The sequence below is a fragment of the Carassius carassius genome, chromosome 13 (genome assembly GCF_963082965.1).
Source record: "Carassius carassius chromosome 13, fCarCar2.1, whole genome shotgun sequence".
Classification (NCBI taxonomy): Eukaryota; Metazoa; Chordata; class Actinopteri; order Cypriniformes; family Cyprinidae; genus Carassius; species Carassius carassius.
In genome coordinates this window covers 4,315,656-4,331,726 of record NC_081767.1, presented here as the reverse complement: position 1 = coordinate 4,331,726, position 16,071 = coordinate 4,315,656, and the positions used below count along the sequence as shown (strand labels likewise).

The 16,071-nt window shown below is 37.1% G+C and overlaps 1 protein-coding gene across 4 annotated transcripts in view; it reads left to right on the top strand.

Moving 5' to 3' along the window:
- LOC132155870 (kinesin-like protein KIFC3) overlaps window positions 1–16,071 on the top strand; it is a 43,680-nt gene that overhangs the window by 25,765 nt on the left and 1,844 nt on the right. For 2 of the 4 annotated variants that reach the window (XM_059564616.1, XM_059564617.1), the window contains exons 7-21: window positions 138–260; window positions 393–614; window positions 1,940–2,101; window positions 4,466–4,613; window positions 5,734–5,864; window positions 5,941–6,052; window positions 6,163–6,344; window positions 6,430–6,534; window positions 7,437–7,567; window positions 8,002–8,125; window positions 9,180–9,309; window positions 9,386–9,615; window positions 11,549–11,701; window positions 12,577–12,703; window positions 12,902–13,071. In XM_059564616.1, the coding sequence (XP_059420599.1) occupies window positions 138–260; window positions 393–614; window positions 1,940–2,101; window positions 4,466–4,613; window positions 5,734–5,864; window positions 5,941–6,052; window positions 6,163–6,344; window positions 6,430–6,534; window positions 7,437–7,567; window positions 8,002–8,125; window positions 9,180–9,309; window positions 9,386–9,615; window positions 11,549–11,701; window positions 12,577–12,703; window positions 12,902–13,056 (2,235 nt within the window). In that variant the 3' untranslated portion in view covers window positions 13,057–13,071. Of the gene's footprint in view, window positions 1–137; window positions 261–392; window positions 615–1,939; window positions 2,102–4,465; window positions 4,614–5,733; window positions 5,865–5,940; window positions 6,053–6,162; window positions 6,345–6,429; window positions 6,535–7,436; window positions 7,568–8,001; window positions 8,126–9,179; window positions 9,310–9,385; window positions 9,616–11,548; window positions 11,702–12,576; window positions 12,704–12,901; window positions 13,154–16,071 lie in introns of those variants that run through there. The other 2 variants (XM_059564614.1, XM_059564615.1) reach the window with 2 other exon arrangements.

Sequence of the window (16,071 nt, the reverse complement as noted above, 5' to 3'; positions counted from 1 at the left end):
TATGAATTTTCCCCACTCCAGTGGTTTAGATTCAGGGGTGTGGACAATGATTGGGTTTGAATTTGTCAATAGTATTTATAATCAGCTGCTTGTAAAACCATTCGAAGTCATAAATAAATGTTTCTGTGTGTGTCTAGGGGGCGACAGATCTGGAGAAACAGCTGGAGGTGCTGGAGAGTGAGAACCAGCGGCTCAAACAGGAGCTGAGGGCCAGTCAGACCCAGACCAGCTGCTCTCCCGGCCGCTGCCACCAGAGCCAGGTACTCACAGCCAGAAACCACTCAAACCTCGCATACAGTTCTATAATGGGAGCATAATTACTTGATGCTTTGATAAATCTTGTGCAATAAATGTAGTGGTGTTTCTGTTCTGTAATGCTCCATCTCTCTCAGGATGTGGAGGCCCTGCGTGGAGAGCTGTGTCGTAAGGACGAGGAGAGCCGTGAGCAGGAGCTTTGGCTGGCTGCGCTGGAGCAGCAGGTGCAGGAGAGGACGGGTGCAGTAGTTCAGCTGCAGCAGCAGCTGGAGGAGACGGCGAAGCACAGACAGGAGCTCCAGCAGCAGCTGACCTCACGGCTTCCAGACGGTGAGGAGGTGAGGAGTCGCCAGGTCAAGGTGAGCTGTGCTAATGATTCATTTCAAAGTCTGCGCCCTCCAGAGGTCAAATCAGTCGGCTGCATATCTCATTGAGGATTTCTCATTTTAAAAAAGTGACCTGCACCATGAAAATGACTGGTATTCCTGGTGAGCCTTGATTTATTAACATTTCTTTCTTGCTGTGCATTGTAATGGTTACTTTTCTTAAATGAGGCAGCCTCGATGATGTCTACAGCTGACTGGTGTGACCTTCAGAGAATGCAGGCTTTTTATTCAAATATAATCTTGAACTTCGATCATAGACTTTTTTCAGAAAATTTGTCTTGTAAATGTGTGAAATGCATTTTTTAAATAAGTGTTCTGATTTTATTTAGTTTAATAAAATAAGGCAAACACTTAAAACTGCATGAGGCCCCAAGAAAGAAAAATTACATTAACCCAAGTAGACATTAAATATTGTTAGGTGTTTCAAAGAAAAATGTTCCTAATAATTAAAGTAATGAAAGGTAATCGAAAGATTCCAGTGGTGATAACTTAAAAGCATTAAAGAAAATGAGTAAATAAACAATAAAAGATATATTATGATCACATTGCCAAATAGTCCAATACAGATTTTCCCAAATAAATCTATCAATTGTCATTAATGATAAATCACACTTTCTATACGAATAATGTCCACCAACTCACTCAGCCGGTCAAATGTTGGAATCATGTCCATTGGTTAAACCTGCCTTTTTTAAATTGTAATATATATTTACATTATTACTGTTTTACTGTATTTTTGATAATAGAAATGCAGCCTTTTTGAACAAATCATAATTATTCCACACTTTTGACTGGTAGTGTAAATAAAGCGATAGACAGACATTTACATGTGCATCTCCATAAATTAGAATGCCGTGTAATTCAACTTAAATTGTGAAACTCATGTATGAAGTTAATTCAATGTACACAGACTGAAGTAGTTTAAGTCTTTAGTTCTTTTAATTGTGATGATTTTGGCTCACATTTAACAAAAACCCTCCAATTTGAGTTGAGTTTCTGAAATAAATGAACTTTTCCATGACATTCCAATTTATTGAGATGCACCTGTATTCTTATTAATTGAGGGAAGATTCACTAATCGACCCCAGAATAGCAAGGCTTAATTTCCTTTTTTTTTTCTTTTATAGTCACCTCTATTAACACTTAAGTCTACACACAGTCTCCCTACATTTTGGACCTTTACAATACCCAATGTTGGTCTCTGCTGGTGGCCATTGGCCAAAAACAAGATGCACTTTTCCCAATTAAAGTAATTTTAATGTGTTTGTTTCTCACTCTTCCTGCAGTATGTGACCAAGACGGTTGAAGTGGAGTCGGCCCAGTGTAAGCAGGCTTTAATGGAGGCTCAGGGCCGTAACCAGGCTCTGCAGGAGCAGCTGAGTGTTCAGAGGCAGCTCCTCAGAGAGCTGGAGCAGCAGCTGCACGAGTCTCAGAGAAGCAGCAGTCAGCTCCGCCAGCAGGTACCACACTCACTTCCTGTCTCCTCAATTATCATGTGGCCAAATGCTGATCTCATGCCTTCTCATAAGTGAGTTAATTTGATGTAAGTTCAAGAGGAACCTATTAAATCCTTTAGAAAAAAATTCCCCCTCAAAAATTCTTTGTTTTCAGTTTTACATTTTCTGAGTTTCGTTTTAATGGTTTGTTCCAAATACTTTTGGCAAAGGAATTGCTGCACAACAGAGGTTTACTGTAAGTTTTTTAAATTAAAACGTGAACAAGTGTGATATTCCTTTGTAAAAATAACAAACTGATTAGTTAAAGTTCATACTACTGTACAGTAGTAATATATTTCTGTAATAATTTCAAGTTAATTCAAACTTTTATTTTGGCTGGTTGGAGTGAAGACCTTTTGTGTATCTGATGATCAAATGAAATGGTGAAATGCTGGTGAAGTGACTCTCAGAGCAGCTCTGGAGATGAAGCTCTTGTGTTCATGTCCTCATATAGTGACACAGCAGATACTGAAAACTCTACAAGCATTGCGTGTGTTTAAGTTTGTGTAGTAGACAAGACTGTGGCACTCATTCACACAGAGATGCTCAGAACATGCAGACCTCATTTACATTGCATTCTTTTTGCACATTAATATTCACAAACACTAGTCCATATGGCTACTTGATTAATTGTACAGTCCTATTTTGATTTATTTGTCCAAATTTTGCTCAATTCTGTAACATTCCTCATTATACTGTGAATTAGATTTTCATGACTGGATTCCGTCTTTTTTTCTGCATTCTGGAACTCATAAGGCTTTAGTTTCAGGCCTCTGTGATGTTGGTGTTGTGACAGAGCAGGTTAACAGCTCTCTCTCTTCACTTGCGTTTGCAGCTGAGGACGGACCGCAGCCGTCTGTATGGTCTGCTCTCCAAGGCGGTGGGTGGGGGTAACACCGAGGTCACCCACGGGCTATCCAAGGTCGTCCAGATTACTCTGCAGGGGTTAAAGGTCAAAAATGTCATGGGTCAGATTCCAGCTGTGATTTATAGGAAGTGATTTCTACCAGAGACTTTGTCCCATTTTAAGTGCTAAACAAAAATGTGGATTCATTTTGGCTCCTGCTCATTTTTGACCTATAAAGCCCTGAAATTTTGCAGAGTAACTAGCTCACATTCCCCTCAGGGTAAAATAGTTGATGTCACCCCTGTTGTGTACTTCATATTAGGGGTGGGTGATATGACCAAAATCTTATATCACGATTGAGTCTTTTTATTTAATGGTAATGATATATACATATACAGCAATAGTTATTTTGCTTTAAATAAGGTGTTTATGATAAAACATTTTGATACCATAGAAATTTCATAATTCCTGTCACCAGTGTTACGATCACAAAAAAAACAATATTAGCTTATATAAAAAGAAAAAAGAAAAAAACTCAAGCTCACTGAAGACAAGAAAACGGTCAGCGATTTAAATAAGAAACTAATTACATAGGAATAGGACAGAAAATATATCGTAGAACCAATAAATAAGAAATGCTACATTGTATAAAGTAATCAAATGTATAAATTCACTGTATAAATTTAAATATATATTTCTTCTTAATAAAGTTACAAAAGTGATTTATTAAAGAGCAGTGAAAGATTTCCTCTCTTTTGTTGTTTGATTAACATGAATGACAGTCAGCAGGAACATTACACTGCTGTCACTTTAGGAGCTGTCCGCGTCCAATATATTGTTACACATTTTCTTTCTCAGCTGTTTGCTTTCACTTAAGACTTTAATTATGGTTTACGAGGATATTTGTAAAGACGGTCATTTTGACACATAAAAGTATGTATTTAACCATTCAAAGCCTATAAGCAGCAAAAAAGACCTCAATACTGCTCAACATACACAATAGTCTGAAATCTCCACTGATTGACAAATTTCTACCGCTTAATCGCTTAATCGTGTCTTCTGGTATATTGCCCTCCCCTACTTCATATGTTTTGATGGTGCCTGACCCCAGATATCCTTCCCATGTGTGACCAACAGCCCTCCACCCACCCCACAGGTCTTCTTTCTCTTACCTAACTGCATTAGATCGGTCTAACTAATGACTCTGGTTAGTAGTTCATGACGTCTTTAATACGGTGTTTGTTGGCCAGAAGTAAAGCCATTTATATAAATAAGGTGGAACGCAATCATTTAAAAATCTGTGATGTGTTGATCTGTTTTATGATCGATGGGTTTTACACTGACCGTGTTCTTGATACAGTTACAAACACCTACAAGCAATCAATAATACAGCGTATTGCCAATTTAATCTGTCATTGTGCAAGCTCTTTTATAATATCTTATGTAAATCATCATTTAAAAATTGTGTGTGTGTGTGTTAGATCCTAGTGTATGAGGGTGAGATGGAGAGAGCTCAGGGTCAGCTGGAAGCAGAGATGCAGAGTCTGGAGGAGGAGAAGAACCGAGTGATCGAGGAAGCTTTCATCAGAGCCGAGAGTGAGATGAAGGCCGTCCACGAGAACCTAGCAGGTGAAACCATGTGTTTGAGTCCAGGTCGTGTTTCACCCTCAGGTCAAAAAAGAAACCGAACAAAACCCATTAGGATTTTCATGAACGTTCATAAAGTTTCCCCTCATATTCATATTACTTTAATGACCTTGTTATTTATATTACCATTAACCATAAACCAAACCCTATAATCGTACATGTTGTTAATTAATATTACTCTGTACTAATTTGTGTAATTAAATTGAAACAAGGACACCTAAAAGTATAACAACCAGAAAACATTTAAATTACAGTGTTTGGCATATTGTTGTTCTATGTGTTGTACTGTCTTCTATATAAAAATGATGTAGTAATATAAAAAATATGTAATTATGTTATTATGCCATATTTTATTAGTCATTTAAATATAGTACAACAATTGTATTAGTGTATTTTTTTTTTTACTGAATAATAAATAAATATATATATATATATAATTTATTTATTTATTTAATTTTTAAATTTTTTTTTACTAATCTTGACAAACTATACAACAATATTCATGTTTCTTAAAGGAACACTCCACCTTTTTTTGGCTCATTTTCCAACTCCCCCAAAGTTAAACAGTTGTTTAACCATTTTCGAGGGTCTAGTGGTAGCACTTTTAGCTTAGCATAAATCATTGAATCTGATTAGACCGTAAGCATCTCGTTAGTTTCTATATTTTTCCTATTTAACACTTATAAATAGGAATAGACTCCTCTGTAGTTACATCGTGAACTAAGACTAATTTTTCTCGACTGATATGTCTAGGAACCATATTCTCATTCTGGCGTAATAATCAATGAGCTTTGCTGCCGTACCATGGGTGAAGCAGGCGCAGTGATATTATGCAGCGCCTGAAAATAGAAAAACTGCGGGATGCAAACGGTCTAATGATCTATTCAGTGATCTAAGCTGAAAGTGCTATGGCCAGACCCAGAGATCGGCTGAATGGATTAGAAAACGATACAACTCAACGGTTTAACTCTAGGGGAGTTGGAAAATGAGCCTATTTTCAAAAAGTGTGAAGCATTCCTTTAAAAACTCTTCATTTGATATATTTTTATTTTTCATTTTATGTCGTTTATTACTGGAATTGTTTTTGATTGTTGTCCAACAGGTGTGCGGATGAACCTCCTGACGCTGCAGCCGGCCCTGAGAACCCTCACCTGTGATTACAACTGTCTGAAGAGACAGGTGCAGGACTTCCCTTACATGCTGGAGAAAGCCATCACCGAGGCGAAGCAGGAGGTGAGAGCACGGCATACGAGCTGACGACGCATCAGCCTGACCGCAGCTCATCAGTCGTGTCCGTCTGTGATTCCAGATCTGTCAGGTGATTGGAGAGGTGAGCAGTGCAAACCAAGAGCTGCTGCGCAAATACAAGCGGGAGATGAACCTGAGGAAGAAATGCCACAACGAACTGGTGCGCCTCAAAGGTGAGACAGCAGAGATCTCTGGGAAATGTGTTGTTCGATTCGTATCATGTAGTTCAATTCTATGAAATTAGACATTTTAATTATAAAGACGTCATGATCTTGTTTTTCAGGAAACATTCGTGTGCTGTGCCGAGTACGTCCCGTATGTGCTGGAGAAACAGATGCTGCTGACACCAAAAACAAAGTGACCTTTGACCCTGATGATGATGCTGTTCTCTACTTGTCCAATAAGGGCAAGCTCATGACCTTTGAACTTGACAAAGTCTTTCCCACTCAGGCCAGTCAGGAGGAGGTAAGTGCCTGAACTAGTTTTCTCATACAGTTGTATTTCCTTTATCAGTTATTATATCACAGTCCCCTCTCCTGTGATTGGACAGGTGTTCCAGGAAGTGCAATCTCTGGTCACTTCCTGTATTGATGGCTTCAACGTCTGCATCTTTGCCTATGGGCAGACCGGCTCTGGGAAGACCTATACTATGGAGGTAACATGTTCCCAAGTTTCACTTTCAAAAAAACTAAAAAAGAAATAAATTGTCTGTAATGCAAACCAAGCTCATCAGGACCTTTAAGATATTTGTGTGACCTTTTTTTTGCAGCTTCACTTAATTTAGTAATAACAGTCATTTGTGTAACAAGAACACGTTAAAGTGTAACAGAAAAAATATATTTAAACTAAATTATTTATTTAGTGGGATTTTGTTTTGTTAATATTTGATATTGTTTAGAGTTTGTTTGTTATAATATTTTATTCTTCATTTTAACACTGTAATAGTACTTTTTGTTGCCCACGATGTCGGTCCCTTTCAAATTTGTCAAATAGTTGCATTTGAAGTTTTTTTTTTTTTTTATCCTGTATTTCTAAAGAAGTCTCTTATGCTCCCTTAAGACTGCATTTATTTGATTAAAAAACATAATAATATTGTTGTTGTTTTTTTACAAAATAGAATTATGAAAATGTTTTATTTTAAAATGCAGTTTATTCCTATGATGCAAAACCATTAATTCAGTCTCACATGATTCTTTAGAACATGCTGATTCGCTGCTCACGAAATATTTTTCGATCATTTTCAGTGTTGACATTTTTCTTTTTTTGTGGAATTTTTTTTTTTCAGGTTAACTTGAAATAGATGTGGTAGTTTTAGAAAAAGTTTTTAACGCAATTGTCATTTTTTTTTTATCATTATTATGATTCTTGGTGTAGTTGAATAACCCTGTTAAATGTAATCTTTTAAAAAAAATCTTAAAATGAATATAAATTATTCATACTGTTAAACATTATGTTGTGTTACCTACATTTAAACCAATTTTATTTAAATGTTTTTTTTTTAAACCGCATAGAATCTTTATCAACTATCAGCCGTAACATGTTGATTGTTTCCTGCAGGGTGTCCCTGAAGACCCTGGCATTAACCAGCGTGCTCTGCGGCTGCTCTTCTCTGAAGTGTCGGAGAAAAAGCCCGACTGGGACTATAAGATCACCGTCAGCATGGTGGAAATCTACAATGAGACACTTCGGTGAGAAACACAAACTCAAGTAGAAGGGAGAGATGATGATGATGATGATGATCAAATGCTCTACAGGAGGGCTTGCAGTGTGACATGCACATCACTGCAGCACGTTCAGCACTCTTTTATATAATTGTCACAGTGAAGTGTGTGTGACCTGCCACAGCTTCTGCCGGTCAGCAGTTATGTAAAAACAGATTAGATTTAAAATCTCTCAGGCCATCTGTAAGACATAAACAGATCACACGTCACACATTGCCCTCTGCACTGTCTGTTCCTCACTTTACCCATCATGCCTCCTGCTGTATTGTGTAAGTTGAACTGATGTGTATGTGCTGATTCAGATTGTCTGCGTAATATTAATGTGTCCCACTTAAAGTTTTGCACATTCCTTTACGTCAACAGATAAAATAAATTAATTAGCATTTATCTGATTCCAACAGGAATCTGTTGGGTGATAATCCCAATGAGAAGCTGGATATAAAGATGTGTCCGGACGGCAGTAGACAGCTGTACGTGCCAGGACTCACCGAGTTCACCGTGGAGAGCGTGGAGGACATTAACAAGGTGAAGCTCACAGCAGCCAACCAGAATAATGCTAGCTGTCGTCACACTTCAGTGCCAGCTTCAGGAACTTCACAAATGTACAGATTTCACCACCGTAGATGACAAAATATTGTTTCCTGGGTAAAGCAACAAAAAATGTTCTTGTTAGGCCGATTTGTCTTGGCTTGTTTTGTCCTACCAGACAAAGTGAAGCTACTCTGCTCTAAAAAATGACTCATTAAAAGTACATTTTTCATTAAAAGTACACACACAACAACACCGTTATGAAATTCTTGTTTACTCTTTATTTTAAGACTATAAAGTCTTTATCATATTTGATAAGCACATTTCTAGGGCCTCTAAATTATAAAAACCATTATACACAATATCATCTGATTGATGGTTCTTTATTTTGCAATTAAAAGGCCTTTTGAATATAAATATAAAAATAAAAAGCCCCCTTCAGCTTGCGCTTCATGTGTCTTTTTGTTGTGAAAATGATTTTTATAAAGTAAATGTACAGCAAGAATAACTTTTATATATTGTTTTTAATATATATTTAATATTTCAAGATGAACACTTACTGGACTAAAGCAGCTTAGGTTTACTTGATTTCTATAAAAATAATGATGTGATGATAATCATGTTAATATGTAAGTATCAAACATGATACATCAGCCTTTTGTGAAGCTTTTCCTTTTAAACTTTTAAAAAATATATATTTCTGATTATTTATGATTTTACAGGGTTAAGATGTCCTTGTTTTAGTGTAATTATACAATTAATTAAGTTGAGTTGTTAATTAACAACATGTACTTGCTATAAGGTTAGGATTATAGTTTGGTTTAAGATCAGTTTGTAGAGATTGTAATTATGCATAATTTGCTGTAATTACTGTAGTTTAATAAGGACACTTAAAAACAGTCATTTAGTATTGTTAATTTCTTGTGATGGTAATTCAAAGGTATTAAAAATTCAGTTATCAGTGTTGCAGTGCTAGGTCTGTCATACAGACGAGCATCAACCCATTTCAGTTTAATTGATTATCTGTAACCACTGACCTTTGACCCTGCAGGTGTTTGACCTGGGACACGTGAACAGGGCGACAGCGTGCACTAATCTAAACGAGCACAGCTCTCGCTCTCACGCTCTCCTGATCGTCACAGTGGCAGGGTTCAACTCTTCCACGGGCCACCGCACCTCAGGTACACACACAGTTCATCTAAACTGCCTCACACACAAATAACAGAAATGTAAATCTTGTTTTCTTTGTTTCTGCAGGTAAACTCAATCTGGTGGATCTGGCTGGTTCCGAGCGGATTACTAAATCTGGCGCCGAGGGCAGCCGTCTGCGTGAGGCTCAGTGCATCAACAAATCACTGTCTGCGCTGGGTGACGTCATCAACGCCCTGCGCTCCAAACACTCACACGTGCCCTTCAGGAACTCACGTCTCACGTACCTGCTGCAGGGCTCGCTCAGCGGAGACAGCAAGACCCTCATGATGGTGCAGGTGTGTGAGCGCTCACTGGACCACTGGCTCAGAGGCTTACTTTAAACCTCCACACATTTTGAGTGGATTAGAATGGATTTAGGGATAAAGACTGTACTTGGTACAGCACGAGCAGTCAAGGTGTTTTAAACAGTTTGTGCACACGCTCTCCTGTTGTTTATGCTAATCACTTATGAAAACCCTTAAATGCAATACAAACTCTGTTGTTGACTTATGAAATCGTAAAGTCTATTAAATGCTCCTGGTCATTTTATGCACAATTCATGGCATGTCATTCTTGATGAAAAGCTGGGAAGATCTACATTAGTATTTCAACTCTGTGCTCTTTAAACCGTATAGTGTGTCTAATGCTTGTCTTAATGTTATATTATAAGGCATTGACAGTAACCAAATATAGGTATTATTAAACAGAAATATAATACAGTTTCCCACAGAATTAGATTCTGTTTGCGGTGGTGTGGTGTTTGGGGACTGGGGACCGATGACCGGGGGGGGGGGTTTAAGTAAAATATATCATATATATCATATATTTTTAGTGACAAGTACACATTTCCATTGCCAACACTTAGTGTCAGATACCTTAAAGGGATTATTTGGAGATATTTGGAAGAATGACAGAATCAAACAGATCTCGGTCCCCATTGACTTCCATAGTAGGAAAAATATATACTATGGTAGTCAATGGGGACCGAGATCTGTTTGGTTACAAACATTCTTCCAAATATCTTCCTTTGTGTTCAGCAGAACAAAGAAACTCATACAGGTTTGGAACAACTTGAGGGTGAGTAAACGATGATAGAATTTTCATTTTTGGGTGAACTATCCCTTTAAAGACATTGCTATTGCTACACACACACACACACACACACACACACACACAAACTTACTGACACACTGAAACACAGGCTCACACACTCAAACATTCAAAAAGACTCACACACACACTCACACACCGACTCAGACACACACAGGCTCACACACACACACCAAACTGGACCTGGAGGTGGACACACACAGACTCTGACACACACACACACAAACCTGGAGATTGAGGTGGACAAAAACCAACACACACCAACCTGAACCTGGAGATAATAATAATATAATGTCTAGTCTGGTGGCTGTGATATATATAAACCTACCAACATCCGTTGCCATGATTTTTGGAATGACTGATCACGAGAGGAAAAAAAATTACGTTTTAGTCGCATAACATCGGTTAATGGAAACGCCGTCATTTCGCAATAGTTGTTTATCGATATTTAGAAAAAAAACTAAAGTTTTGCGCGAATCTTTAATGGAAACGCGACAGCGCTTAACATAGACTAACTTCTCAGAGTTATGTTGAGCAACAGTGTTCATTACTAACCATTCAACCCCGGATTGATTCTGGGATCTTCGCTGGGGGAATAATCATTAAGCACCGGTGATCCGTCCTCTAACTAACGCATGCTCATGTTGTGATTCAGATCGTGGCTAGTCGTGCGTGCCTCCGTTGTCAGTTTGTGAGAGGGAGGGAGCAAGCAGCGCGCAGCTCTACAATAAAGTACAATTGTACCCATATTAAATAGTTTAAAAATCTGAATCAATCAACGCTGACCGCCACAAATAAATGAATGTATGGGAAACCCTGTAATATATGATTTTAAAGCTGAAGGCACTGCCACTTTCAGAGTTTCCACAATGCCTCAAAGTCTAGATAAGTTAGAAAAAGTACACATTTAGTTTAGTTTTTTTGTTTTTCAAAAATCATTGATGGAATCGCATGTAAATAATTTCTCAATTGGAACCATATTATTCAATTCCTTATGATTCCAATCACAAGAATACAAAATGTTCTACCTACAGTACATCATGTTAGTTTAGTGTGTAGTTGATCACTCTTTCTGATGCGGTTTCTCACAACTTTGGGATTCTTCTCTCTGTTTCTCAGGTGTCTCCTCTGGAGAGTAACGTCAGTGAGTCGGTTTGCTCTCTGAAGTTCGCTCAGCGTGTTCGTACTGTTGAGATCGGGCCCTCGTCTTCCTCACGCCGCCAAGTAGAGAACTCCTCTACATCCTCCTCTCCAACTCATGACAGCGTGGAGGTGCAGCATCACAAACACTCATCCTCAAGTGTCCATGTCTGAAAACAACCACGTCTTTGAGATCTGTCCCTCACCCACAACTTTACTTCTGTTACTAATGCAGTGGCCACATTGCACTCATTATTCCACTTTTCCTCCTCTCCTGTTCATATTTATACTGTCATTTATGTGTGAAAATTTTACTGTGGTTCTTACATAAACAAATGTAAAATGTAACGATACCTTTTATTTTTGGCATTTGATTTACATTGTTTTAAAAGCTTAGTTGAATTGTTAATGTTTTATGCCATTTTAGATTATACATTTGTATCATTAATCCATCAAAAATGTGAATAGACACAGAATTTCTGGAGGAAAAAAAACAGAACATTTCATAAGTTTTACAAATTTGAAAACATTTTTCAATTACAGAACAGAATAAAATTTTCCAAACAAATTTTAATGAGTTTCATAAGACCCGATAATGTATTTTTGGTAAACTTTTAATAAATTGTACAATTTTCATGATTTCAATTATTTAGATATGCTTTTTGATTAAAAGTAAACTAAACCATTAAAACTGAAAAATTAAAATGTAAAGCACAGATTGAGGGAAAATAAAATGGAATTTGGGGGGAATTTTAATTTTTTTATAGATTTCACTTGGCTATACTTTTTTTTTTTTTTTTTTTTTTTTCATAAACTTTTAATAAATTTTTCAATTGTTTAAGTTTCATGGTTTCAATTAATAAGACATGCTTTTTAATTAGCCAATTTGATTTAACATTACAATGAATATAAAAAAAGAAAAAGAGTTTGGGAAAAAATCCACCTGATTTCCTAGGCACTACAAATGCATTCCATATTACGAAATAATCGTCATTTTTCTCATGTAGCTGGATTCTCCACCCGTGACCCCTGTGCCGCTCCCCATCTCAAGGGCTAGCAGTGCAAGTTCAACCCTCTCCTCCACCTCTAAAACCCCCACAACCCGCCGGAGGTCCCACAGTCAGCTGTCCACAGGTGAGCAGAGAGAAAAACTTCCCCAGTTTCACTGTAAAACCAACGGTCACATGACGCAGAGATACCTGCTTATATAAGACTCTTATGTAATCTGATATAATAATCCTTGCTATATATAGCATCTGACATGGTGCATTGAGTGCAGGTCACACTGTGTGAAGGGGACGTCTGTTCTTTGCATTGTGACACTGTTTCCAGATAGACAGGTAGACAGAAGCAGCCCATTGGTTGGGGACAGTGGGCAGGTAGGTGGGGTTTTATGTGGTTGGTCGCTTGGCATGAACTGCTCAGCATGGCATGGTGCCCCACACGTCACCTCGTCAACGCCCACCCATTTAACACACCGCCTTTAACCCCAGGAAGCTTTGTGTGTGTTCGTGTAAATTCGGATCAGCTGCTGTTTTGTTCTTTTGTCTTTTTAGTTTTGTTTGGCCTTGTACAAGCTTTACTGTATTTGTCCAATTAATTTACATCCACTGTCTTAAGATTTTTGCAACTGTGCACTGTTTGTCTAAGTGTGTGTGTGATAGAGAGAGAGATAGTGCTGAAAATATTTTTGTTGTTTTTATATCTTCACCTACAGCTCTGTTTTTGATTGGCTGGGCTGTACTGTGGTGGTGACAGATGATACCGTTTATTCTTGACAAATGTGATTTAAAGGGATAGTTCACCCAAAAATGAAAATGAGCCCATGGTTTACTCACCCTCAAGTCCTCCTATGTGTATATGACTTTCTTCTTTCAGATGAATACAACCGGAGTTATGGTTAAAAATGTCCTGGCTCTTCCAAGTTTTATAATAACATGGTTATGTCATAAATCCTCCGCTGGAACAACACTCTCTTGTGTACATGCGTACCAGTTAGTGGAAGCTAGAGATTATGGTTTATACATTTTTAAATATGGATATTTTTCTTAAACAAATGCATTGCTTCAGAAGGCCGTCATTAACCCTCTGAAGTCGATTCACGCGTTATGAGGCATTTTCTCCTGATAACCCCAAAAAGAACAATTTCAGTTTTGATCGTACAGATAAGAGCAATACATCAATCGAATCTGTAAAGGGTCTACTTTTTTTGTATACAGACATGATAACAACAAAACTTTGTGCACTTATAAAATAAAGATAACAAACAAGGTGTGCTGTCTGCAGCCTTTGTCTGCGCTGATCTTCATTTAGAAACACGTCATTAAAATGAACCGTAACTCCGTGAATACTCAACGAAGAGACATGAGAGAGATATCTATAGAAAGCTTGACATGTTTAATTTTAAATTATCACAGAATATCTGTTTTCGGCAGCACTTGTTTAAAGTAACAACGCGATGTCCGTTTTTCACGTCTCCCTTCATTATCTTCTAATGCGACCACGCCCTATTCAGATTCTAACTTTTCAAACTGAAGCGTGCGGCTTGAATACGCCACACAACAAAAGACAACGCAGCCGGACTGTTCTTCAAGTTTATTTATTTTACTGTTTGATTCACGATGCGAGGAATAAGACATAATTCACCCCAAAAAGATTTGATTTGGATTTCCTCAGTAAAAAAGAATGAAGCACTTTATTCAGCAGAGATCGTAAACATGAGTAAGTCTCTCTTTATTTATTTATATACTTGTACTAGTTTTCACATAACGTGTAAACATTTTACTAGTTAGACTTTTTCCAAACTATAATTCCTGACTAAATATATAATCAAGTTTAACATTATGAAGTTTCAATAACAATATACAATACTATACCATTCAAAAGCTTGATGTAAATAATATAAATGTAACAAATAAATGTAACTGTAACAAATGTAACGCAATGCTGTTCTTTCAATTTACCCCCCCTCCCAAAAAAAAAAACCTGAAAAAAATATTCTCAGCTCTTTTCAACATTAATAATAATGATAATAACAATAAATGTTTGTTTGTTTTTTTTTGTAGAAAATAAGATTGTTAAAAGGATTTCTGAATGATTGTGTGACTGGAGTAATGATGCAAAAAATTCAGTTTCAAAGTCAGCTTTGATTGTTCCTAATAAACTGTTTAACTGCTCCCCCAAGTGGATATTAAATTATGTTGTGGGATAATTAAATATATTCTAAATAAACTACAAACATAAAATTATATACATTTATTTTGTCTCCTCCTCCCTCTCAGACAGCTGACTGAGAGGCTCATTATGCAGCTTATTATGCAGCTCATTATGCGGGCCTTTGTCTTCTCAGGTGTAAATCACAATGATATTCATGATGGTTGACGCCTACTCGCATATGACTTTTACCAACAAAAAAAAGTGTCTTAGAAAATTTAAATCAATATATTGTTTTCTGTGAGTGAGCAAACAAGATGATTTTCACATAATTTAGAAAGAAAAATTCTAGGCTACAAGCTCCAGTTCTCAAAAATCCCAGGAACCAATGTTCTGTATTTGTTCTATGGCCTTATTCAAGTGATTTAACATTTTCAGTTTTTCACTAACCACGCATAAAACATTTTTTTTCTCAAACACAATCATGTACGTACATGCTGCTCACATATTATTATTATTATTATTATTATTATTATAGCCCAGTTTGTGCTGATTACAGTGAGATTAGACTTTATCCATTTAGATGTGTATAAGAAACTGAAAAAAGCACAAATGTCAGGGCAAGACAAAACTTCTCCAGGCACCAAAATTACCCTTAGACTCCAGAGGGTTAAGCCCCCTGGAGTTGTGTGGAGCACTTTTATGATGGATGGATGCATTTTTGGGGCTTCAAAATCTTGACTTCCTTCACTGCTATTATTAAGCTTGGAAGAGCCAGGGCATTTTTTTTAATATAACTCCAATTGCATTCGTCTGAAAGTCATTCGTCATTTTTGGGTGAACTATCGATTTATCTTTTATCACGTGAGGATATATGATTCAATGAAATGTTCAGTACTGATTATGGTAAAGTTGCTCTGTTCTAAGCTGCCTTCTGATAAAACAAAATGAATATTCAGTATGAATATATTGACAACTGCTGTTAATGCACCTGTTCAGAATGAAAGAAATTTTAAAAAATCTATTTCTGTGAAACTGCAAAGAAAACTGTCCAACCATTAGGATTTTAGACTTTTGTTCATGTGCCCGGAGACACTGCCATTAGATAGACTTGTAGACTTGACTTGTTGACGCCAAAGTCTTCTGGAGTATCCAAGATTAAATCTATCTCCTTGAATGGGGAAATCCTGAAATCCCAAAAACCATTTGCCACACTATAACATATTTCAAATCAGCAACAAAACTGAACTGCCCAAAAAATAGTTTAAAAAACAAAAAAACATTCAAACACATTTTTGCACCAGCTAGTGTATGTGTGCAGTACTAAGGCTGCATCTTGCACTGTCAAC